A 26500-nucleotide genomic window follows, 5' to 3' on the forward strand; every position below is an offset into this window, starting at 1 on the left:
AATATACATATTGCACCGAGTACAAGCAGGGACTCCGGCAACTAACTATGACAGCATAACTAAAAGGAGAGAGCCAGAAGGTAACACAGGCATGAGGGAGCCCCAGGACATAAAGCAGCAGCCACTACACCGTCAACAAACTCGAGTGAGCAAGCGAGTGGGGACTGACAGCATCCATACATCCCAGTTTACCAAAACGCTCTATGTCTGAGGACCCTCCAGATCTACTCCTTTACCTCATAAACACCATTAACAAAAGGCTTGACTAAACAGATATGTTTTCAGCCTAGACTTAAATGCTGAGACTGTGTCTGATTCCCGAACATTACTTGGAAGGCTGTTCCATAACAGTGGGGCTTTGTAAGAAAAGGCTCCGCCCCCTGATGTAGCCTTCAATATACGAGGTACCAGCAGATAGCCTGCACCTTTTGATCTAAGTAGGCGTGGCGGGTCATAGAGGAGCAGAAGTTCACTCAGGTACTGTGGTGCGAGACCGTTTAGTGCTTTAAAGGTCAATAGTAGTATTTTATAATCAATACGAAATTTGATTGGGAGCCAATGCAGTGTGGATAAGACAGGCGTGATGTGGTCATATTTTCTAGTTCTAGTAAGGACTCTTGCTGCGGCATTTTGAACTAACTGGAGCTTGTTTATGCACTTATTGAAACATCCAGACAGTAAGGCATTACAATAATCCAACCTGGAGGTAACGAAAGCATGGACTAGTTTTTCTGCATCATGCAATGACATTAAATTTCTTATCTTAGCAATATTTCTGAGATGAAAGAAAGCTATCCGGGTGATGTTATCAATGTGAGTTTCGAATGAAAGACTGGGGTCAATAATCACTCCGAGGTCTTTTACTGCTGCACGTGAAGAAACAGAAAGGCCATCCAGAGTTACTGTGGAATCAGAAAACTTACTTCTAGCTGTATGTGGTCCTAGCACAACTACTTCAGTCTTGTCAGAGTTAAGCAGAAGGAAATTAACGAGCATCCAGTGTCTAATGTCCTTAACACATTCCTCAATTCTATTAAGCTGGTGTCTCTCATCAGGTTTTGCAGAGACATACAACTGTGTGTCATCAGCATAACAGTGGAAACTAATACAATGTTTACGAATAATATCGCCCAGAGGTAACATATATAGAGAAAAAAGCAGTGGACCCAAGACAGAACCTTGTGGAACACCAAACTTTACCTCGGTACGTCTAGAAATATCACCATTTATATCGACATACTGATAGCGATCAGTTAAATAAGACCTGAGCCAGGAGAGGGCCATTCCCTTAACTCCCACAACATTTTCTAGTCTATCCAGAAGAATGGAATGATCAATGGTATCAAATGCTGCACTAAGGTCAAGCAACACAAGTAGCGAGACACAGCCCTGATCAGACGCCAACAGTAGGTCGTTTACTACTTTAACCAGTGCTGTCTCTGTGCTATGATGAGGTCTAAATCCTGACTGATACATTTCATGGATGTTATTCCTATGTAAATATGAGCATAACTGCTGTGCCACAGCTTTTTCAAGGATCTTGGAGATAAAGGGGAGGTTTGATATCGGCCGATAATTGGACAGCTGACAGGGATCAAGGTCAGGTTTTTTAATCAGGGGTTTGATAACTGCTAGTTTAAAGGATTTGGGTACATAGCCAATCATAAGAGAAGAATTTATTATTTTTAGAAGCGGTTCAATTACTCCAGGCATTATCTGTTTGAATAGATGTGTCGGTAAGGGATCTAGTACACAAGTTGAGGCTTTTGATGTAGAGATTAATGAAAGTAATTCAGTTTCTTTTAGGGGAGTAAAACATTCTAACTGATGATCTGATACAGTTATATTGTTAACTACAAGGTCACTTTCATTGTCTAACCTTAAATTAGTAGTTTGAATTTTTTGTCGGATATTCTCAATTTTGTCATTAAAAAAATTCATGAAGTCGTTGCTACTACATACTGCAGGTGTGCATGTGTTGATAGTGGACTTATTCCTGGTTAATTTTGCTACAGTATTAAATAGGAATCTAGGATTATTTTTGTTATCTTCTATTAGGGAGGAGAGATATGTTGATCTCGCAGCACTAAGAGCTTTTCTATACTTCAGGAAGCTCTCCTTCCACGCCAATTTGAACACTACCAATTTTGTTTGACGCCATTTACGTTCCAATTTTCGAGTGGTCTGTTTTAATGTGCGAGTGTCATCATTATACCAGGGTGCTAATTTTTTGTCTCTGACCATTTTCCTTTTTAGAGGAGCTACATTATCTAAAGTATAGCGGAATGTTGACTCTAAGCATTCAGTTGCCTGATCAAGTTCTGCAGGGGCTGACAGTGACCCAATCAAAGTTGATAACTCTGGGAGATCATTTATAAAGCTCTGTGCAGTAGTTGACGTGAAAGTACGTTTAATACAGTAGCGTGGTGAGGTGCATATATTATTACTCAGACATAGTTTGAATGAGATGAGATAATGATCTGAGATAACTTCAGACTGTGGAAGTGTGACTATATTGTCTACGTTTAATCTGAATGTTAGTATTAGATCAAGGGTGTGACCACCATTATGGGTCGGTCCTATGACATTCTGATTAATCCCGACTGAATCTAAGATGGACACAAACGCTGTTTTTAAAGGGTCTTCTGGGTTATCGAAGTGAATATTAAAATCTCCGACAACTAAAGCTTTGTCTAAGGAAATAACCAGATCTGAGATAAAATCTGCAAATTCAGAAAGAAACTCAGAATATGGCCCCGGGGGCCTGTAAATAATAAGCAATGGAATTAACTGGGTCGACTTATTTTTTGAGGCTACATACATTATATGAGTATGGAGAACTTCAAATGTATTAAATTTATAACCAGGTTTGTGTGTTACACCTAGATAATCGTTATAAATAATGTGTGTGTGTGTGTGTTAGTTACTGTGTGTGTGTGTGTGTGTGTGTGTGTGTTAGTTACTGTGTGTGTGTTAGTTACTGTGTACTTGACTGTGTGTGTGTGTGTGTGTGTGTTAGTTACTGTGTACTTGACTGTGTGTGTGTGTGTTAGTTACTCTGTGTGTGTGTGTGTTAGTTACTGTGTGTGTGTGTGTGTGTTAGTTACTGTGTGTGTGTGTTAGTTACTGTGTACTTGACTGTGTGTGTGTGTGTGTGTGTGTGTGTGTGTGTGTGTGTGTTAGTTACTGTGTGTGTGTGTGTGTGTGTGTGTGTGTGTGTGTGTTAGTTACTGTGTACTTGACTGTGTGTGTGTGTGTGTGTTAGTTACTGTGTGTGTGTTAGTTACTGTGTGTGTGTGTTAGTTACTGTGTGTGTGTGTTAGTTAGTGTGTGTGTGTGTGTTACTGTGTATTTGTGTGTGTTAGTTACTGTGTATTTGTGTGTGTTAGTTACTGTGTGTGTGTGTTAGTTACTGTGTACTTGACTGTGTGTGTGTGTTAGTTACTGTGTGTGTTAGTTACTGTGTGTGTGTGTTAGTTACTGTGTGTGTGTTAGTTACTGTGTGTGTGTGTTAGTTACTGTGTACTTGACTGTGTGTGTGTGTGTGTGTGTGTGTGTTAGTTACTGTGTGTGTGTTAGTTACTGTGTGTGTGTTAGTTACTGTGTGTGTGTGTGTGTGTGTGTGTTAGTTACTGTGTGTGTGTGTGTGTTACTGTGTATTTGTGTGTGTTAGTTACTGTGTGTGTGTTAGTTACTGTGTATTTGTGTGTGTTAGTTACTGTGTGTGTGTATTTGTGTGTGTTATTTACTGTGTGTTAGTTACTGTGTGTGTGTGTTAGTTACTGTGTACTTGACTGTGTGTGTGTGTTAGTTACTGTGTGTGTGTTAGTTACTGTGTGTGTGTGTGTTAGTTACTGTGTGTGTGTTAGTTACTGTGTGTGTGTGTGTTAGTTACTGTGTACTTGACTGTGTGTGTGTGTTAGTTACTGTGTGTGTGTGTGTGTTAGTTACTGTGTGTGTGTGTGTTAGTTACTGTGTGTGTGTATTTGTGTGTGTTATTTACTGTGTGTTAGTTACTGTGTGTGTGTGTTAGTTACTGTGTGTGTGTTAGTTACTGTGTGTGTGTTAGTTACTGTGTGTGTGTGTGTTAGTTACTGTGTGTGTGTGTGTTAGTTACTGTGTACTTGACTGTGTGTGTGTGTTAGTTACTGTGTGTGTGTGTGTTAGTTACTGTGTGTGTGTTAGTTACTGTGTACTTGACTGTGTGTGTGTGTTAGTTACTGTGTGTGTGTGTGTTAGTTACTGTGTGTGTGTGTGTTAGTTACTGTGTGTGTGTATTTGTGTGTGTTATTTACTGTGTGTTAGTTACTGTGTGTGTGTGTTAGTTACTGTGTGTGTGTTAGTTACTGTGTGTGTGTTAGTTACTGTGTGTGTGTGTGTTAGTTACTGTGTGTGTGTTAGTTACTGTGTGTGTGTGTGTTAGTTACTGTGTACTTGACTGTGTGTGTGTGTGTTTTGGTTATACGTTGAGTGACGTGTCCTTTGTGTTAAAACAAGTCTCACACACGTCCCTTTCAGAAAGTGAGAGAGACAGCTGGAGAGGGTTAGGGTTAGGGGACAGGTTTTATATCTAGTGTTTGTTTCTGCTCTCTCTCTCACACACACACACACACACACACACACACACACACACACACACACACACACACACAGTGTGTCTATCTCTGTATATCTTCACACACAAATGGTTAAACCTTGCTGTGTGTAAATATTGACACCCCTGCAAGCGTTTCCTCTTGTAGTGTTGCAGTGTGGAACTGATCTGGACTTTATATCGCAAGTCTGTATGAAACATCCCATAATACTGACATGGCAGGAAAAACAAATATAAATAAAATCATAAAAGTTGTGATTGCATCAGTATTTACGCCATTACTGAGAAATTAATTATAAAATTAAATGTGATATGGTTAGTTGACTGCAGTGTGTGCACGCGCGCACGAGAGATATACACACACACACACACACACATACCTGTTGCATCATAAATACACCTGTTCCTGTAAGAGTTTGTTAGAGAGCTCTCCACGCTGCCTGGTCTGTTGAACAAGCTGTTTTGTCCTTGGCCCAGAGTGCTCTGATTGGCAGAGACTGTCACACTGAGAACACTGTCCCCACTGTGAAGCACGCTGCTGGTAGCATTGTGTCAGACTCCCCCTTGTCCTCTTGGTTGTGTCTCTGATTGATGCCCTCCTTTAATCCCCCCCCCCCCCCCCCCAATTCTCCAGTCGTGCTAAGAGTGTGGTGGCGCTGGCCCGTCCCCCGGTGCGGTTCCTGTCCCCGTCTGTTCCAATGGTAGACCTGTTTCTGGGACAGCAGGACCAGGTGGAGAAGTTGATGGAGGGTTCTGACGTGACTGTGCTCTTCTACTACGCTCCATGGTGCGCTCACTCCATCGCTGCCAGGGAACACATCCAGGAGGTGGCGCTGCATCTCCTCAATCAGGTACTCTCACCTCTGTGTGTGATGAAGTGGTTCCTGTGTGGTTCTGTGTGTGATGAAGTGGTTCCTGTGTGGTTCTGTGTGTGATGATGCATTTCCTTTTGATGCAGGTTCAGTTTGTGGCGGTAAACTGTTGGTGGCATCAAGGAAAGTGCCGGAAACAGCAGAACTTCTACCAATACCCGGTTCTACATGTGTACTACAGGAGGTACTGTTTCAGTTGGTTGCATTATCTGTCACACACCAATCAGAAACACACACCTATTGGAGAGAGGGCAGAAACGTTAGGTGTGGTCAAATCAACAATTTGGTACGTTCTTAAAATGAAGGAACACTCTGCTGAGCTCAACACCAAGAAAAGTCCTGGAAGACCACAGAAAACAACGAAAGTGGATAATCTGAGAATTCTTTCCTTGGTGAAGAAAAACACCTTCACAACATCTTGCTAAGTCCAGAGCACTCTGGAGGAGGTCGGTGTGTCGCAGTCAGTCTACAATCAAGAGATCCCTTTATGAACGTAAATACAGAGGGTTTATCTCAAGATACAAACCCCAGAACACTCAGGAACAGAAAGGCCAGATTAGACTTGGCTAGAAAACATCTTAAAAAAAAAACCTGTACAGTTCTGGAGCAAGATTCTTTGGACCAAGAGTAACTTGTAGCAGAATGATGTGAAGAGAAGAATATGGAGAAGGAAAGGAAGGGCTTGTGATCCAGAACAGACCACATTGTCTGTCAGTCATGGTGGATGTGGGCGTGTACGGCTGCCAGTGGAGCCGAGTCACTGGTGTTTATTGATGATGTGACAGCTGAGAGAAGCAGCAAGATGGATTCCGAAGTGTATAGAGCTTTACTTTCTGCTCAGATTCAGTCAAATGCTTCACAGTGCAGGTGGATAATGACGCAACAGGCTGCAGGAGCAACCCAGGAGCTTCTCAAGGCAAAGAGATGGAATGTTCTGAAGTGGCCGAGTCAGTAGACCCAGCTGAGCTTACTGAAGGCAGAAAGACCCAGAAACAAGCAGCAATTAAAGGCAGCTGCAGTGAACTAACTGGAGCTTGTTTATGCACTTATTGGAACATCCAGACAGTAAGGCATTACAGTAATCCAACCTGGAGGGAACAAAAGCATGAACTAGTTTTTCCATGTCATGTAGTGACATTAAATTTCTTATCTTAGCAATATTTCTGAGATGAAAGAAAGCTATCCGGGTGATGTTATCAATGTGAGTTTCGAATGAAAGACTGGGGTCAATAATCACTCCGAGGTCTTTTACTGCTGCACGTGAAGAAACAGAAAGGCCATCCAGAGTTACTGTGGAATCACAAAACTTACTTCTAGCTGCATGTGGTCCGAGTACAAGTACTTCAGTCTTGTCAGAGTTAAGCAGAAGGAAGTTAATAAGCATCCAGTGTCTAATGTCCTTCACACATTCCTCAATTCTATTAAGCTGGTGTCTCTCATCAGGTTTTGCAGAAACATACAACTGTGTGTCATCAGCATAACAGTGGAAACTAATACAATGTTTACAAATAATATCACCCAGAGGGAACATATATAAAGAAAAAAGCAGTGGACCCAAGACAGAACCTTGTGGAACACCAAACTTTACCTCAGTACGTCTAGAAATATCACCATTTACATCAACATACTGATAGCGATCAGTTAGATAAGACCTGAGCCAGGAGAGGGCCGTTCCCTTAACTCCCACAACATTTTCTAGTCTATCCAGAAGAATGGAATGATCAATGGTATCAAATGCTGCACTAAGGTCAAGCAACACAAGCAGCGAGACACAGCCCTGATCAGACGCCAACAGTAGGTCGTTTACTACTTTAACCAGTGCTGTCTCTGTGCTATGATGAGGTCTAAATCCTGACTGAATTTTCTGTAAAGCTGCTTTGTAACGGTGTCTGTTAAAAGTGATATACAGCTAAACTTACTTGACTTGAAAATCTGGCAAAGCATCTCGGTGGAGGAAACTCTGTATTTGGTGAAGTTCATGGGCTCCAGACTTCAGGAAGTCACTGACTGCAAACCATTTACATCCAAGCAGTAAAAATGCTTACATTTATAGTTGCTAGTTTGTCCAATTACTTTTGAGCCTGTGAGAATGAAGGAACGGTGTAATAAAGGGTTAATGAGAGATTTTAGTTAAACCCCAGGAGTTAAAGCTGAAAGTCGACTCTTCAGTCACGTCTTGATTGCTTCATTTCAGATCCATTGTGGTGGTAAACAGACCGCATGAGCGAGTGTGTCACTGTCCATATAATTATGAACCTGACTGTGTGTGTGTGTGTGTGTGTGTGTAGGTTTGGTCCTATTCACTATAAAGGTCCCTTATTAGCCGAATATGTGGAGAGTTTCATACGCCGAGTCTCCACCCCCTTAACATACCTGCCCTCTCGCTCCACCCTCCACACCTTCTTATCTCACCATGAGGTAACTCTCTCTCTCACAACCACACACACACACATACATACATATATATATATAAATGCAAAACAATGCAGGAAACCAACCCGTGTGCGTGTTTGTCTCACAGCAGGGTGTGGTTGGCTTCTTTGACTTTAACTCCTCCCCACAACCACCTGGTTATCTCATCTTCCTCTCATCCGCACTGCATGCGCTTAGAAAAGGTACACGTGATCTCTCTCTCACACACACACCTCATTCTATATGGTACCAGCTCTCACACACACACACACACACACACACACACACACACACACACACACACTTTCCGTTACAGCTGGTTGTCGTGACAATGTTGTATAAAACTGTAGTGATGTCATCTTCAGTGCAGCACACACACTATTTATTATTATTATTATTATTATTATTACTAGCGTGTGTGAAATAGTGTTCTGTTAAGCTGAAGTCACGTTTCTTTTGCGTTTTGTGAAACAAATAAAAACAGTGTTCACTCGGACCCTGGGTTCGCGTCCCGGCTCAGAATGTTTTATTTGGCTAAATTTTTGCCCTTTGTAAATTCGAGACCCTCGGTTTTAGTAAAGGCCAATTTATGCTGACAACGCAGTCCTCGCAGATGGCGTCGCAGACAGTGTCTGCGTAGCCCCCCCACCTTCGCAGACGCTCTGCGCGCACCTCCCAAAAATTGTGACCACCGCAGAAGCCTCGCAGACAGCGCCGCAGACAAGAGGGCTCTGATTGGTCCACTCTACATCCGCTGTACACGCACTTCCGCTTCCCTACTTTCCCGGTTTGGTTTGTTTTCACGACCGGCATTTTTAAAAACACGAGCGAAGATGGATCAGCACGAAGAGCGGTTGATTGAGGAAGTACGTACATCTATACGACTCCAGTTCTAGTCATTATAAGTAAGCGGAGGATAAACACTCCACTAACCACACCCACCAACTACTCCTAGCGATTTCGCGCCCCCTTGCGTTGTGGCAGTGAATAACATCGCGGACGCCTATTACTCCCCGCTCAACGATAAATTACAACTGTCTGTGAAAAGCTGTCTGTGAAAGCCTTGTCGCATGAGCATGCAGAGGCCTTTAGACTGATAGAATCCTGCTTCAGTCTGAGTAACTCCATGCCGTGATGTTTGATTTATTGCGAGTGTTGGGCAGAAGGTCACTACAGCGTGGTGGATTTTATAAATGAGTTTCCTGCAGCAAAACTTCCCTGAAATAAAACATTTGGAGCAGGATGTGAACCCGGGGTCTGAGGGGAAACGCCCTGTGCTTTAACCACTGCACTGTTTCACACAGAGCGTGTGCATTGAGTTATTTATTTATCTATCCTGCTTGTGATGACGCTTTTCACGCCGTTACCGTCACGTCCTGAGCGTTCGGATGCAGCTTTTTATGCCGTTTGTTTACCAAAACACAATAGAAACATGACATTGTGACAACTTGACATGACACTGTTTCACGTGCGTATATATGTATACACGCACGCACGCACGCAGTGAAAACACAGAATCAGTGAAGTACAATAAATAAATAAAGCTGTTTAAAAACGGAGGGGTCGTTCAGGACGTCGCGTCTCTCTGTGATGACGCAGCGATGTGATTCTCTCGAGCCGTCAGTCCACAGTGTTCTCACGTCACATTGTGGCATCACCTCCGCTCATTTGGAACCACGACGGAGGTGATGCCAAAAGAGGTACCGTTAGAGGTATGATCCGCAGCTTTGGGCCGATGGGAAACCAAGCGAGTCGAGTCGCGCTGGTGCCATGCAGTGGGAATGGACCACATGCTGTTCGTGTAACAGTTGAAGTCTGAGTGTGTGCTCCAACTCTCTGTTCTCTGATTGGTTCAGATCCTCAGGGGGCGGTACGTTTTGGTGTTGTTACCAATCAGGAAGTGGCGATGGGGATGTGGCTGACGGAGGATCAGAGCGTGTATCTGCACCGCCGCTTCAACGGTTCACTGGTGAAACAAACACACACACACACACACACACCATATGTGACTTATTTTTAAAAAATGCTGCCATTTGTTGTCGTGTGTCTCTGTAAGGTGTATGATTATGCATCACTGTGTGTGTGTGTGTGTAGGTGTTCCCCCGTTCTGAGAGGAACTTCACCCCTGAGAACATCTGTAACTGGGTGTATGAGAACAAAGAGAGTATTATCACCTGGATTCAGCCAATAGGACAGAAGAGCCACACTCTGGAGGTGGAGCTACGTAAAGGACCCGCCCTGCTTGTGTTTCTCCCACAGAGTCCACTCTCAGCCAGTCAGACGCTGTCTGAGGTAAGCCCCGCCCACCTCGCAGTCTACACATATGGCACATGGCTGAGTTTAACACACGCCTGTCTGTCTCTCCCTGTACCCCCCCCCCCCCCCCCCCCCCCCCCAGGTGGTTGATGTAGCGTTGCGTTATCACTCGTGTTTATCAGACAGCATCTCCTCCGTCTGGTCACCATCTGGCTCCATCCTGTCTGAGCCGAGGTGCTGTAAGTCCGTTCACGTATCCGCTAATGCGAAGGTGTGTGAGGTGTGTGTGAGGTCTGCGTGGGGCCTGGAGGCGGCGCTTGACTCGTTCCTGCGAAGCCCCATGTCCACAGCGCCATCTGTCTGCAGTAACACACAGCGCAGCTACAGCACGCTCTATCATTACACCGCCTGCTGCAGGACCCTCACGCACAGGCTCCACCCCCTGCAGGAGGGGGGCGGGGTGACGGGGCTGCACTGTCGGACCAATAAGACGCTGCGCTTTTACGTTCTGGACACGCGACTGGCCTGGCCACTGGCACAGCGACTCGGAGCAGCAGGAAACCGCAGCACACACTCGCACACACACGCCTTCACCACCATCATCAACCTGAGAGACGACACACACTACGTACTGCAGGACACGGGGAGAGAGGCACTGGGTACACACACACACACACACACACACACACTGTACTACAGGATGGTACGATCTGGAATGAGTCAGGAGGGAGAACTTTTCGAATGAACCATAAAGAATTCAGGTTATTGTAGGTTAAAAAATAAATATGGTGCTGTGGGGTGGCAGAGAAAACACTCAGGGTTTCTGAGATTATCCCTCTGGGGTCGAGAGCTTCTCTGGTGAAGCTCGACAGGTTTAGAATGAGCAGGTCATGTACTGAGAAATATGAGGTTTTTTTCTCATATAAGCACGATAAACATCGACAGACTTTATACTGCACGCTTTCCTCTGATCCCACTGACGACAAATATTCTAGTTTTTAAATGACCTAAATTAGATGAAACATAAAACTCGTCCCCTTCCTCAGTCACACTGGAGTCGGAGCGCTGAGTGCACACTTACACATTCATAAAGACTGTTCCCATGGTAACGGCATGATCACTTTCACTCTTTCGCTTTTGATTGGTTTCTCTTTCGTGGTGGGAACGCCCCCCCGTAAACAGGATAAAATCTGTCAGACATAGTTTGGGCTATTTGGAGGTAAAACTTGTTGTGAGATGGCACACAGATTTTATGCGCTTCGGATGTTTCAGGACAGCAAATCAATTCATGATTCAGGACAGCGATTCAGTTCGATCTTGAGAGCCGCAACACTGATGAGTGATGCTTTTTTTTTTTTTAAACGTCGACTCGATCCAGCCGAAGAGCAGCTCGAGTGAGTGTAAATATTTCTTCTGTTTCTGATGAGCAGATCGGTTGATGTACGTGCGCTGTAGTGCAGACACAGGAAACATCACTGAGCAGTTTTTCCAGAGTTAAGTGGTTTTTGTTAAAAGTTGTTGAAAGTGTATTTCTTGAAATTGACAACAAAATCAGAGCACGACAAAATCATTAGAGTGCCAGAAAATACTCTCCAACCCCGCAGGGTTATAAACTCCATAAGGTCAGGTTTACTAGAAAAGTCATGGGGGGTCACAGTTACAAGAAAAAATGCCACAGATCCCTCCCTTAAAGTGTACCTGTCGTGAATTTTAATTACTAGCTATTATTAAATCAAATTTGAAGCTTTAATTAGATTTTTTTTTTCAGCGCGACTGCAGTGCATGATGGGATATATTGCTTGGTTAGTGAACATCGTTGTACACTACTTTTCGTGATGCATTGTGGGATACTCTGAGTGCACTATATAGGGTGTGATAACCCTCACTAAGGTTTCAGACAGCACTACAAAATGGCGTCCTCACTATACAGCGCCCTCTATAGTGAGTCCGGAGCGATTTCGGACACGGCGTGTGAAGTCTCTTATGAGTGTGTAAGTGTGCGCTCAGCGCTCCGACTCCGGTGGGACTGAGGAAGGGGACAAGTTTCACGTTTCATCTAATTTAGATAATTTAAAAACTATATTATTTGTCAGTGGGCACAGAGGAAAGTGTAAAGTATAAAGTTTGTTGATATGTTTATGTTTATCGTGCTTGTATGATAAACTTGTGAAGATATTTATCTCAATCCGTGACCTACTCATTCTAAACCTGTCGAGCTTCACCGGCGAAGCTCTCGACCCCAAAGTACAACCGAATCTACTTTCACGTAACGCCATGAAATAAAGCTTACAAGTATTAGATCTGTATTAATTCAGTGTGTTCTGAAGTTACTTGACTGGGAATCTTGACCCACAGAACACTGCTTGTTTACTCGCACCCGATAACACGGAATCAACGACTGTACGCCACTTCCGGCTGGCAACGGCTGCTCCCCGTGGTTCTGCCTCCACGGCTAATTCACAGAATAAAATTGTCCACAAAAGTGCTTTTATGATGTTTTTTTGACTGAATGTGCGCATCGTCTTTTGTCTATAAGTAATACATAAAGCACGATTAATGGTGTAAGCATGACCAGTACCGGTACACTTTCTTTAATCCTTAATTACTGCCTAACGCTGGAGAAAACAGAAAGTTGTCAGCATTCAGTGTTCCAGCAGTTTGTGCTACAGTAGCTCTTCTGTGGGATTGGACCATCTGGACTCGCCTTTTGTTCGGTACTCACCACTGCGTACTGGGAGCGTACTGGGAGCGTACTGGGAACACCCCACAGGATGATGGGCCGTGCTGGAGACTCTCAGACCCAGTCAGCTCACCATCACAATCTGGCCCTCGTCAAAGTCACTCAGATCCTCACACTCGCCCAGTTTTCCTGCTTCTACCACATCAACCCCAACCACTGACTGTTCTCCTGCTGCCTGGTCTCACACACACACACACACACACACACACACACACACACACACACACACCGTAATGAGATCATCCGTGTTCTTCACTTCCTGTCAGTCAGTTTAATGTTCAGGCTGATCGGTGTATAAAGAGGTGAAGGGGAAAGAAAGAATGATGAGGGATGAAGGTAGGAATCGAAAAAAGAGGTGGAGGGAAAAAGATTGGAACAAGGCAAACTAATGTACACTCCCTCCCTCCCTCTCCCTCCCTCCCTCTCTCTCCCTCCCTCTCTCTCTCTCTCTCTCTCTCTCTCTCTCTGTCTGTCTCCAACCCAGAGTGGTTCATAGTGAACTTCAGCACCCCCTACAGTCCACTCCATAGACACTTGGTGGGAGTCAGTGAAGCTCCACCCCCACGGTCCCTCATCCAGGAAGTGACCACGCAGTCCTTCAGGGCCGTAGTGATGGACGTAGAGAGGGTGAGGAGACGCTCGTATCCTCACAGTCGTGTCTCTGCAGTACCTGTTACTGATCTCCTGTCTGTCTCTCTGCCTGTCTGTCTCTCTCTCTGGTTCTCTGTGCAGGATGTGTTGTTGTTCTACTACACAGGATGGTGTGGGTTCTGTACGGTCCTTAATCATGTTCTTCTGCGCTTGGCACGACTTTTCCAGGGAAACAGCGCCTTCACGGTGGCCAGGTCAGGAACCTGTGGGGTTTGTTTTTTTTTTTAAATGTGATTCCAGAACTTGGCTCCGCCCACATGATTCCTGGCAGAATCAACTGGATGAAATGGGATTAAAGAGTGTTTTGTGCTCAACAGGGTGAACGTTGGTCTTAATGACCTGCCGTGGGAGTTCATGGTGGACCAGCTGCCCACCTTCCTGTTCTTCCCCAGACACAGGTACAGTTTTGTTTCTACCACTCGCCTGTCTCACTGTGTCGTCTGTCTGCAGCATTCACAGCTGTCTGTCTCTCACAGGAAGCACATGAGTGTGAAGTTTCCAGAGAACACCCGTGTCACGCTCTCCAATTTAGTCCGCTTCATCCTCAATCATTCTAGCCCCTCCCCTCAGGGAAAGGCGGGGCCCAAGGCACTTTTAGAGGCAGAACTTCACACCCTGCAGGGGGAGGTGCTGTCTCTGCAGCGTGCCCGTGAGCGGCTGTCGCAGCAGCTGGCGGCTCTGTGGAGGGAGAACCGACGCCTGGCATGGCACACTCTGGAGCTGCAGTCCCACAACGCCGAGCTGCAGGAGCAGAGCACCCAGCTGGAGACGCTGTACCAGGAGAAAAGCCGACAGCTCACCGAGGCGCTGAAAAGGCTGCGGGAGCTCGCCGACGCCTCCGAGGACCTGCTCAATGAGAACTCGCTGCTGAAGGTCCTGCTCGCCGTCTTAAGGGAAAAGGGCAGTGGGGGCAGGACATGGGACAAGGACGGAGGGGACAGGACGCATGGAGGGTGGGAGGGAGAGGAGCTGGAGGACGAGAAACAGGATGTCTCGTGATGGCTCAGGGGTGAGGGGCGATGATTCCGCGATCCTCTGCTGGAAGCTGTTCTGCTCCGTTAGCCAGCGTGCAGTGAGCTCGTCGCTCGAGCCGAGTGTTGGATATTAAACATGTAGGAAATACTCCCCCCTGGTGGAGCAATCAGGAATTTAAAGTGTGTAAAGGTCCTGCCACTGTGTGGCTGCTTTGAGAATTACAATAATGATGAACGAGTTAATAAGGAAAGTGCTGCCATCTAGTGGCAGAGTTAAATTGTCAGAAATCAGAGTTGAAAAATGTCAGTTGTAAGGAATTGGAATATAAGGTGCTGCCATCTAGTGGCGGTATCAGGAATTAACCCCCTACTGCATACATTTTGTTTTTTTCCTGTCTATCGCTCTCTTTCTGTATATTTGCTTATAATTCATTTATAATTTATTTGACCTTTGACCCCATACCATAATTTTTCCTTTGTCTCAGGGTAACACTGCAGTAGAAGGTTAAAAAGGTTCGCTTCATCCATAATGTTTTAGACACACAATACTGCCGTTTTGGAGGAAATGTCGGAATGACCGGGCTGAGCGGAGTTACAGTCCGGTCCATTGTGACTGTATCAGCAGTGAAAGGAAATTGTGACACCTAGTGGCAGCTCTGAGTTTTGCAGTCAAGCTATTCTGAGTGTTATGGTCCTGAATGAATGCTAAAATCACTCGAGAGGAACACTGAGAGGTAACATCAGTCACGTAAGTGATTAGTGAAGGTTACAGAAGCTCTTATTTTAAATGGCGTTCAGCGTAATGTTCTGGGCGTGTCCTGGAGCTTCAGCAGGCTGCTGGTTTTAATCCCAGGATCCGTTCGGGTGAAACAGTGCTCTTGTCGTTCACGAGGCCTGTACAGGACGGATGAGACGCTGCAGGCTGACGTTCTCACAGTACATTAAAGTTTCTGTATTTTTCTTGGATACAGCGGTCTATTTTTAACGAGTCCTCAGGTCTGTAGAGGCGAGGTTTTTGTGAAGAGTTGAGGTTTTTGTGCAGGACCATGTGCTGCACTGTGTTTACAGAAGTATTGTGTAGATTTTTGTACCCAATAAACAATAATTCATTTCTTCAAGTGTGTGTGTGTGTGATCAAAACAGCAAAAATATTCTATCGTGATACTCTAATGCTGATAAATGCTCGATACACATCACGATATTCAACAAAAACACCAGAACTGGAATCACAGTGTGTCTCTCCGTTTCTTTAATGAGCTTCAGTCTCTGTGTACATCGTTATTTATATTTTTAAACTAAATACTCAAGTAGATATACCCTGCGTTCATAAAATAAAGAAACAGAAGGCAAAAAGTAGAGCAAAGAAACTGGATAAGAGGAAAAACAATGGCAAAAAACCCAAAGAGAACAGAGTACATTATAAATAAGCAAATAAAATAAAGAGAGATGATGTAATTAACCCGTTTGTTTAAATAGAAATCGGTGTGTTGGGTAGTAATAATCATAAACTATTAATAGGTTTATTATACAACCCATTTCATAACCCAAAGAATCTAAATCCATGATGAGAGAATCGCCTTCATTAAAACACTTAATTATTTAATCACAGACCCACATTCCTGTTATTATTAAACATTTATAACCACGTCTCCTGATTAAAAACGAAAACCTTATTGTTTCAGTACGGCGATCATCATAACACGACCCCTGAGGCGTGAGACAGGATGAACCCTGGGCACACAGACAGGCAGTGAGACGGCTCGACAGGTTCACAGGAACTGCGGGATTTTAAATACGTTTTGCTTTCCTTCGAGAGGGAGCAAGAGAGATGGTGTCCTGATGCGGTGCTGTGATGTCAGTTTATTAGCTGCAGTGTTGCCATGGTTACACCCAGGAGGAGGAGGAGCTTCTGCAGCCCAGAGGAGGTGGAGATACTCGAGCCTGCGCCTGTAAAGAGAGCGAGCGAGTGAGTGAGTGTGTGTAGTTGTGTAAGTGTGTGTACCTGTGCAGGTGTGTGTACCTGTAGGCTTGGAGGTGGTAGCATTAGCACCAGTGGTAACGTTAGCATTGGGACTGGCGGTAGTGGCAGTGGGCTCCTGCCGGCCCCCGGTCAGGCCGATTTCCAGCGTGTCGAGCTCAGACTGCAGCTGTCGTGAGATCCAGCTGTGAGCCACAGTGTTATTCTCATAGAGCTTAAGATCGGGCAGATTAACACCGAGCAGATCCCGAACCTCTCTCACGGTCAGGTTCTACACACACACACACACACACACACACACGTTATGATTAACAGGGGTCCACTACACAACACTCACACAGTCCAATACACAACACCTGTGTTTGTGTTAAATGTAGTTACACTTCACTCTTAGCGAGCAACACCATGCTAACCATGTCACACTCACATTGATGGCGTTCTGGTCCAGGGAGATGAAGGTGAGCAGGTCCATGCTGATGTTGGAGTTGGAGAGTGTCCTCAGATACGAACTATTAGCCCCACCTACACACACACAATATAATAGTTGTGCTTATGATTATTATGCCTTTTGGTTTTAACAATAAGCAACTAAGTGTGTGTGTGTGTGTGTACACGCACACACTTACCCAGGTATGTCTGTATGAGCTGGTAGGTGTTAATGGACACCGTGTCGGTGGAGCGTGTGCTCCTGCTCAGTGTTTGGTTACTGAAGGCGAGCTGAGCGACGCTGAACAGAACCTGCTTCTGCTCCACACTGCAGTTCAACACTGACAGAGGAACCGCAGCCCTGACAACAACAGCAATGAGTGTGAGTGTGTGAGTGTGTGTGTGTGTGTGTGTGTGTGAGTGTGTGTGAACTCACTGCAGGCTGTTGGAGTTGATGGTCTGCAGCAGGCTGGTGTTCAGTGCACACAGGTTTGTTCCTCCAAGTGCATTGAGCTCCAAGGAACCCAGAGTTCTGTTTCCACTCAGATACCTGCTGACTATCGCTCTCACCTGAACACACACACATTAATATTTACACGCTGCATGTGAACCTCCTGAAAGAAAACGCTGTGGAAAGAAAAAAGTGAAGAAAACAAAGAAATAGGAGGAAAAAAGAAAGAAAACTGTGAAGAGCTCTGTGTGAGTGAGAGAGAGAGAGAGAGAGAGAGACACCTGCTCTGAGCTCCAGTCTCCATCATATGAAGTCATCAGGGCTGACAGCGTGTCGATCGTTGTCACACTCCACTTGCTGATATCACTAGTGGAGGCGGCACGGGAGGCGGGGCCAAGGGCCTGCAGCACGTCGTCACTGATGCTGATTGGATAAGCCTGAAATACACGGGAAACACTGTCTCATGTCCACCATCTGGGTTCTTGGTATGAGAAATCATAACACCTCAAACAACAAGCATGATGGGAAAACCACACACACCCAGTTACCATGGTTACCTCTATACGGACTGATGATGATAAGTAAGTGCCAGGTGTGGAATCTGTGAACTGAATATGTTCACACTGTGCTAATTTATTGCTAATATACCGTAAACCTTTAGCAGAAATGAGGAGCGCAGTCTAATAATCAGTCGTAATGAACTGAGTGTGTGTGTCATGTGACCTGGTTGAGTTTGTGCAGGATGACACGCTGGTAGTCGCTGCCCGTGGCCTTGTCTGCGATGGCGGCCAGGTTGTCCTTCAGGGTCTGAACGCTGAGACACGCATTAAACTGGTTCACGTCGTAGCCAAAAGGGAAGGCGTCGTCACACGCCTGGACCTGAGTTATTTCCCCCGCCGTACATGCTAGAGAGAGAGAGAGAGAGAGAGAGGCTTTTATAAACTTAAAGATGCTAATCCTAAAACTAATCAAACGTAGCATGCGTGCCAGCTCAGCCATCACCACAGGGACGATGTTCAGCCTGGGTCCAGAGACGCTCCAATGCAATTACAGAGCAACTCTACAGGTGAACAACCTCCAAGACCAAGCCTGTGATTGGTCATTACAAACAGGGTGTGGCCAAGCTGATTAATTCTGAGCATCACACAGATTTCACTAGCATGCTAAACTTCATTTCCTTAGTGTTCTTGCGTAATCCTCTTATTCCTCTTTTCTTTTTCTCTTCACAAATGTACAGCATGCGCAGTCCTTCCTCGTGTTCTAATGTTTGTTTATCTGCTTCCAAAAATTCGCCATCATTTGCACTGATGGTGCAATGCAGTGGGAAATCTACTTCCTGTCATCGTGGAAATGGTTGTGAAATTTTAAACAGTAAGGAGCTCACGTACAGATCGACGTTTACACTCCGCCATGCAGCCTCACGCTGGTGAGATAACGTGTGTGAGACGTGGAGATGGGGTGTGTGTGTGTGTGTGTGTGTGTGTGTGTGTGTGTGTGTGTGCGCACTCACTCTCAACAGTGTCACGTCTGAATCGCATCAGACCCTCGGTCCTGAGATCGGACGCTTTTCCTGCCTCAGTGATCAGGGTTTTGATCCTCTTTCTTGACGTTTGTCTGTTCTTCAGCTCACGAACAAACACTTGGAGAAACTTCACCTTCTCTTTCTGTCAGAACACACACACATCATATTATGTATATTATTACCCTGTATGATCCTGTTTCTGAACTCTATGGGACAACACGTTGTGTACAACTATCTACACACACACACACACACACACACACACACATACACACCTTTGTAAAATAGGCCCAGAAGTTGGAGGTCATGTACAGGGGCAGAATGCCCAGAGTCTTCAGAGTTTCCTGATTCCAACTGCCTGGAGCTCTGAGGAACAACACACACCACCTGAGCTACTGACTGTGCGTGTGTTTGTGTGTGTGTGTGTGTGTGTGTGTGTGTATATATATATACCCATAAATAGTGTTTCCGCTGAGCAGGATGTTCTCGACAGCGCTGCTCTGTTCGCCTGTTAGTGTAGGACACAGTTTGAGCTTCTCCAGCACGTACGGGTCCGAGTTGAGGATGTAAGAGCTGTTAAACACACACACCATCTGCCCCATCACCTCTAGCTGAGTCCGGTTCACACTCAGCCCCGAGACGCCCTACACACACCACACCACCGCGACACGGACAGAAACAACACAGAGGTCATCATGGGCTTTCTGACACAACACTCGTGTGTGTGTGTGTGTGTGTGTGTGTGTGTGTGTGTGTGTGTGTACTGACGAGGCACTGACGAGCATCATTAAACAGGATGTCTCTTCTGAAAGCCAGTGTTGAGGAGAACATACTAAAGTCCGCTTCACCCAGAGCTGAGTAATACGCCTGACACACAGACGGCTGCACCTGAGAAAGACTAACACACACACACACACACACACAACATTACTACTAATCATCACAATACTCTATCAATGTGCTGACATGGGCGGAGCTTAGGATCAATCTGATCAGCCAATCATTATCTGTATCACTGTATGATGTCACTGTAATTGTTTGCATAACGCTGAGTCGATCTCGATGAACACCGCAGCGCTGCTTCTCACTGGCGCGTTTTCTTTCTTAGTTTTTCTTCTGTTTGTGGTTTCTGAACTCGTTTTCCAGACGTGTTTATCGAAATACGCACTGATTTAATTTTAACTGTTTTTAATAATTCTGTTTCAGTAAAGTGTTCTTGGTTCAACTGCTTTTATTTCTCAATCATTTATTTCGTGTGTGTGTGTGTGTGTGTGTGTGTGTGTGTGTGTGTACTTGTAATAGAGCAGCATATCAGCAGGATAATCAGTGAAGACAGTCACAGTGTCGCTCTCGATGTAGTTGTACATGCAGGTCAGCTGAAGGACACACACAGCAATGTTGAGGTTAGCTTAGCCTAGCGTAACATTAGCCTATAAATCCATTTAACAAAATGAAACGTAAATAACGGAGTCCACCAGCTCAGAAAGTTTAACAAACAGTGAACAGATGTTAATATCTAATTAAAGAAAGAAAGCACAAGTTTATTCATCACGCACTTGTGAAATTTCCTCTCTGCATTTAACCCATCTGAAGCAGTGAACACACACACACACACACACACACACACACACACACACACACACACACACACACACACCCAGAGCAGCGGGCAGCCATGCTAGCAGCGCCCGGGGAGCAGTTGGGAGTTCGGTGCCGTGCTCAAGGGCACCTCAGCCCAAGGCCGCCCATATTAACCTAACCGCATGTCTTTGGACTGTGGGGGAAACCGGAGCACCCGGAGGAAACCCACGCGGACACGGGGAGAACATGCAAACTCCACACAGAAAGGCTGTGCTTTCTTTCTTTCTTTCTTTCTTTCTTTCTTAACTTGCTAATTAAACAGCAGCTAATGAGACTAGCGTGTGACATCATTACTCCATGTTTAAGTGTAAATATTACATCTTCACAGGCTGTCCAGCTCTATGGGTGTCTCTCTGACCTGTGACTCCTGAAGGTGGACCTTTTGTTTGCCACGGCGCCTGCAGCCTCTGATCAGATTCTTCACCTTCTGTTTGCTGAATCTCTGAACACGTGTGCAAGTGAAACCCTGCAACACCTGGAACGAGATCCTGCAGAAACGCCAGGTGTGTTACGTCAGGTTATGATTCTATACAGCATTACCGTTCACAAACCCCTGAAAGAACTCACTGGTCTGCATCAGAGAACCCATCAGCCACGACGTCGAAGAACAGCCTGGCCTGTGGAGAACACGGTTATACACAAGGTTACGACTTCAGCTCGTTTCATTGCGCTTCAATCCCATGTGAGGTTCTCTTAACTTTATACATTTTGATATTTTGAAAACAGAAAACAACTTTAATTATTATGATGTTATCACTCGGCTTAATAGTGCATACAGGTCAGTAGATTATCAGCAATCTTCTTTTTCCTAAACTCACCCTGTTCTGCTTTCTTATTCTATAGAAAAGAAGAGGAACCTTACAGTATCCTGTGTTATGACACTTGAAGGGTTCAAAAAATGTTGACGTGGCCCTGACAGTGTTTGAGTTTGACACACGTTATAGAACTACACTACTAATGAAATGGTGCTTGCTCATATCCAACACGAATGTAAACAATATACAGAATGTTCAGCTGTGAGTGATGTTAGCAAAAGCTAGACCTGATCGTCGGTCCACTGTTTCTGATTGAGTGTTATTGCTGTTTCCTGAGACAGGAACAGTAGAGATGGCCGAGGAATCAATGGTGCCAGGTTATCCGGCACGTTCTGCACAACAGTGACAGGGGCGGAGTTTACTGAGATAATCTACAGAGAGGGAGGGGGAGGGAGGGAGAGACAGGTATCTGGTTAGTACCAGCTTCAAGTGTAATGTCTCTGTTTGCTGATAAATAAATGACTCTGTCCACGTGTATGAAAGAGATTTTATAAAACACCATGCAACAACTGGCGAGCCAGCCAGGAGTGTCAGAAAACAAGAGTCAAGCTAACTTGGTTGTATTATCAGATGCATGATATATGTGTGTGTGTGTGTGTGTTACCTGGTTGACAATGATCTGTTGCGTGGGGATGGGTGTAGTGATGATGTTATTTAAGAAGGTCTGAGACTGCAGGGCATTAAGCAGTGTGCCTGCAGAGATGTTGTTGAAGAGTGTGGAGGGAACACCCATCAACAGACTGCCCAACTGCTGCAACGACTGGATTGTGGTGATCTACACACACACAGTGGGAGAAAGATCTAAAACATTTCAATCTCCTCCACTGACAAAGCCTTTGAAATAACGAGTTCACAAGTGAGAAGGCATCGTAAGTGGTAAGTGCACAACTATGCGCAACTTTTATAATCCCATTGCTGATCAAACACGAATCCACCACAAATCCTTATTTATATAAAAACTTTATATTCAGGACTCTGTTATTTAACACTAAAACAGATCCATGTAATATGGTACATTCAAATTTGTGCTTCCAAGATGACAAAGTGAACACATTAACTGGTTAAAGTCATAAAAACTGTTGCTAGGCAACAGTTGGAAATATAAGTGAGGTGAACTAACATAGTTATCTGATGCAGTAATAAATGGATAGCTGTATATTATATACTGTATATACAGTAATGATCTTTTAGTCACACACTGGGCCAATCACTGCTTCTTCACTGGTGCTTTGGAAAACACTGGGCGAGACGGCGTACCTTAAACACTCCAGCTGAGAGCAGTGATTGGACAATGGCCATGGCCTGGGTCTGGCTCCAGCCACTCACAGAACTGAGGAAGCTGAGGGAAGACAGGAGGGTGGAGGGGCTAGAGCTTGCAATCTGACCAACACTAAGACCAGTGATGGAGTTACCCAATCCCAAAATGGCATCTGGCGTCAGGACAGCTACATTAGTCGCTACTGCAGCAGATACCTACACACAGAAACATGATTAATCATACTGAACAACACACACACACACACACACACACACACACACACACACACACACACACACACACACACACATCAATTATTACAGTATTTTCTGGACTATAAATCTCTATACAATATACATGTTGTATATTGTATAGAGTCGTTAATGTAGAAGGGAAATAGACAAATTTGCATAACTACTGAAGGAGCACCCCGACTGTAAACACCATTGCGTGTGTGTGTGTTTACGTACAGTAGGTTCTATGTTTGTGCACTGCTGTCGTAGAGATTTGATGGTGGACATGGCGTCACTCTGAGACAGGTCTGAGAATGCGCTTGCTGGAGCAGAACACCACAACTGTTTGGGGAGACTACACACACACACACACACACACACACACACACACCAAATATTACACCTATTCCTCAGTATTTAGTCAACTTAGTATTTATTTTCATAAATCTCAGTGTTTATTAATTTGTGTATGATGTACTACACTGTTAACCTCTCAGCCAAAAGCAATAAATGTAATAATACAACGAGTAGCCATTAATAACTCTTAACTACTGAGATAAAGGAAAACATTTTCAGCTAATATCATGAGTTGGGGCAGATGGGTGTGACTCAGCGAGGCAGATGGGTGTGTCTGAGTGAGAAGAATGGGCGTGTCTGAGTGAGGTAATTGGACGTGTTGGACTGAGGCAGTTGTGTGTCTGAGTGAGAAGGATGGGTGTGTTTGACTGAGACAGTTGGGCGTGTCTGAATGAGACAGTTGGGCGTGTCTGAATGAGACAGATGGGCGTGTCTGAATGAGACTGACAGACATGTCTGAGGGGGCTGATGGGCGTGCCTGAATGAGACTGATAGGCGTGTCTGAATGTGACTAACAGGCATGTCTGAGGGGGCTGATGGGCGTGTCTGAATGTGACTGATGGGCGTGTCTGAAAGAGACTGATGGGCGTGTCTGAATAAGACTGACAGGCATGTCTGAGGGGGCTGATGGGCGTGTCTGAATGTGACTGATGGGTGTGTCTGAATGAGACAGACAGGCATGTCTGAGGGGGCTGATGGGCGTGTCTGAATGAGACTGATGGGCGTGTCTGAATGAGACAGACAGGCATGTCTGAGGGGGCTGATGGGCGTGTCTGAATGAGACTGATGGGTGTGTCTGAAAGAGACAGACAGGCATGTCTGAGGGGGCTGATGGGCGTGTCTGAATGAGACTGATGGGCGTGTCTGAATGAGACAGACAGGCATGTCTGAGGGGGCTGATGGGCGTGTCTGAATGAGACTGATGGGCGTGTCTGAATGAGACTAATGGATGTCTTTATATGTGCCTATTGTTTAACACATTCTGAATGTTTGTGTATTTTAGTAAAGTCATGTTTGCAGTATAATGCGCTAATGGAACCATGTTAGCTCACAATTTGACGCTAAAGTCCGGCTTGGCAGTGAACAGCATGTTTGCATAGGCACTGATGACGTCTGGACTAACTTCATTCTTTGCAAACAGCTCAAGGTTCAGTGGATCTGTAGTGAACTGCTCCAGCTGGAGAAGCAACACAGACATTCTTCAAGAACGGATAACATCTGAATGGTGAGTTTCTGGGTTGTTACTCTCAGCTTTTCTCACCTTAATACCGCCAAACTGTTGCAGGTCAGCCACAGTGATGAAAGGGATGAAGTCTCCAATGTACTGATGAAACCAGGCAGTGGACCTCAGCGTGGGGTCTGAGGGGTTGTAGCATTTGGGCGGGGTTGCTACAGCAAAACAGAAAAGCAACATTGAAATGTGACACAATAATATTTCCTGATCTTAAATTCAACACAGATGCCTGTTAAACACGTACGTGACGTGACGTACCTGTGGTCAGGTAGGCCTGGATGGTGAGATAGATGTCTTTCTTGGTAAAACCTGCTTTGCTAAAGTTATAACTTCCCATAGCAGACACACTGAAAAAGAGAACAAGTCCCTCGTTATTTCTGAAACCATTTTTTCCACCTGTAATAATGAATTCTTAATTCTGTGTGGTCAGTTGATTGGTACCTTTGAAGAAAGTGATGATTTTGTGTTCAAACCCACTTTGTGTTTAATGATGTCCTCGATATCTAACTGTTTATATTCAGCTTAATGTGAGAAAATCCCACCTTACATGTACCGTATGCACATCACGTTTATAAATGTATGCTTGTTTAGATGGATAATTAGCTTTAGCATAAAGAGAAGTGTGTGAGTATTCTCAGAGTATAACATGTAGCTAAAGTTTCTGTTTACGTACAACTTGGAGAAGGCAGGACAGGAGGCTCCGTCCATCTGGGTGGGGCTGATCATCTGAGAGCTGACATAGGGCATGTACTGGACTAGCGTGACATTAAACCATTGATCCACATCAGCCTGAGATGACGCACTGACAGCTCGAGACCACACACACTCCAGTGTCTGGCTGGCCAGCGCTGAGGACAAAACCGGCTCCTGGAGAGACGCAGAGAAGAAAATATGACTCAGCTGCTGTTAGTCTGCTAAGTTCTGTGTCCGAACCCATCACATCTCAGTGTGGCTCACTGTGAAATGCTCACATCTGTAGCCCTTCCTGTGAGGGCCACACCCTTCACAGTGATGCTCTGGAGACTGAACCATGTCTGTAATAGGAGGAGTGGGTGGATAAACATACAGATGAATATTATAAATGAATAAATGAAAAGTTGTATAGAGCTATGGATGGATGGATGGTGGATGGAAGGATGGATGGATGGATGGGTGAATAAATTGATGGGTTGAGGGAGAGGATCAGTTGGCAGGCTGGGGAGATGTGCTGTCTCTGAAGCCTTTGAGAGTTTTGTTAGAATTTACTGGTGAAAAACAAGTTGTGTTTGGACTGTGTGTGTGTGTGTGTGTGTGTGTGTGTGTGTGTGTGTGTGTGTGTGTTCTTTGCGTACACTTTGCAGGTACTTCTCTGTTTGGTTGTAGATGTTGAAGAGCTCGCACAGTTTGGTTTGATTGTCCACAGTGCCGTTGCCATTCAGGAAGTCAGATAGCTCTGCTGGAGACATGGAGTTCAGCAGCTACACACACACACACACACACACACACACACACACACACACACACACACACACACACACAATCAATTACATAGCTGATGAAGTTACACTTTTATAAGTTTGGAATGCAGATGATTTGTTACTTATTGATGAATAATCACACAGGATGGTAGTGGTAAGTAGATGAGTGTGATTGGTTGAGCTACTATACTACCCGCTGCACGTGATTGGTTGAGCCACTATACTACCCGCTGCACGTGATTGGTTAAGCCACTATACTACCCGCTGCACGTGATTGGTTGAGCCACTATACTACCCGCTGCTTGTGATTGGTTGAGCCACTATACTACCCGCTGCACGTGATTGGTTAAGCCACTATACTACCTGCTGCACGTGATTGGTTGAGCCACTATACTACCCGCTGCTTGTGATTGGTTGAGCCACTATACTACCCGCTGCACGTGATTGGTTGAGCCACTATACTACCCGCTGCTTGTGATTGGTTGAGCCACTATACTACCCGCTGCATGTGATTGGTTGAGCCACTATACTACCTGCTGCACGTGATTGGTTGAGCCACTATACTACCCGCTGCTTGTGATTGGTTAAGCCACTATACTGCCCGCTGCTTGTGATTGGTTGAGCCACTA

General features: G+C 45.1%; 2 protein-coding genes across 4 annotated transcripts in view; one reads left to right on the forward strand and one right to left on the reverse strand.

Annotated features, from left to right (window-relative positions):
* txndc11 (thioredoxin domain containing 11) overlaps positions 1–15617 on the forward strand; it is a 29141-nt gene extending 13524 nt beyond the window's left edge. For all 3 annotated transcript variants that reach the window (XM_060899352.1, XM_060899354.1, XM_060899353.1), the window contains exons 2-12: positions 5229–5445; positions 5553–5650; positions 7755–7884; positions 7988–8081; positions 9735–9847; positions 9973–10170; positions 10277–10793; positions 13359–13501; positions 13607–13719; positions 13843–13923; positions 14002–15617. In XM_060899352.1, the coding sequence (XP_060755335.1) occupies positions 5229–5445; positions 5553–5650; positions 7755–7884; positions 7988–8081; positions 9735–9847; positions 9973–10170; positions 10277–10793; positions 13359–13501; positions 13607–13719; positions 13843–13923; positions 14002–14524 (2227 nt within the window). In that variant the 3' untranslated portion in view covers positions 14525–15617. The remainder of the gene's footprint in view (positions 1–5228; positions 5446–5552; positions 5651–7754; positions 7885–7987; positions 8082–9734; positions 9848–9972; positions 10171–10276; positions 10794–13358; positions 13502–13606; positions 13720–13842; positions 13924–14001) is intronic.
* Positions 15618–15725: 108 nt separating this feature from the next.
* The window catches only part of mslnb (mesothelin b), a 46757-nt gene continuing 35982 nt past the window's right edge, over positions 15726–26500 (reverse strand). Inside the window, exons 32-54 of the mRNA XM_060899355.1 lie at positions 25746–25871; positions 25088–25281; positions 24673–24761; positions 24442–24569; positions 24233–24357; positions 23061–23178; positions 22590–22805; positions 21937–22107; positions 21560–21703; positions 21085–21134; positions 20876–21005; positions 20170–20252; positions 19645–19774; positions 19330–19520; positions 19152–19242; positions 18865–19018; positions 18078–18259; positions 17636–17791; positions 17340–17473; positions 17104–17264; positions 16905–16999; positions 16520–16748; positions 15726–16446 (exon numbers count right to left, since the gene is read on the reverse strand). Coding sequence (XP_060755338.1) covers positions 16355–16446; positions 16520–16748; positions 16905–16999; positions 17104–17264; positions 17340–17473; positions 17636–17791; positions 18078–18259; positions 18865–19018; positions 19152–19242; positions 19330–19520; positions 19645–19774; positions 20170–20252; positions 20876–21005; positions 21085–21134; positions 21560–21703; positions 21937–22107; positions 22590–22805; positions 23061–23178; positions 24233–24357; positions 24442–24569; positions 24673–24761; positions 25088–25281; positions 25746–25871 — 3189 coding nt within the window. The 3' untranslated portion in view covers positions 15726–16354. The remainder of the gene's footprint in view (positions 16447–16519; positions 16749–16904; positions 17000–17103; positions 17265–17339; positions 17474–17635; positions 17792–18077; positions 18260–18864; positions 19019–19151; positions 19243–19329; positions 19521–19644; positions 19775–20169; positions 20253–20875; positions 21006–21084; positions 21135–21559; positions 21704–21936; positions 22108–22589; positions 22806–23060; positions 23179–24232; positions 24358–24441; positions 24570–24672; positions 24762–25087; positions 25282–25745; positions 25872–26500) is intronic.

The sequence above is a fragment of the Neoarius graeffei genome, chromosome 18, assembly GCF_027579695.1.
Source record: "Neoarius graeffei isolate fNeoGra1 chromosome 18, fNeoGra1.pri, whole genome shotgun sequence".
NCBI classification, from domain to species: domain Eukaryota; kingdom Metazoa; phylum Chordata; class Actinopteri; order Siluriformes; family Ariidae; genus Neoarius; species Neoarius graeffei.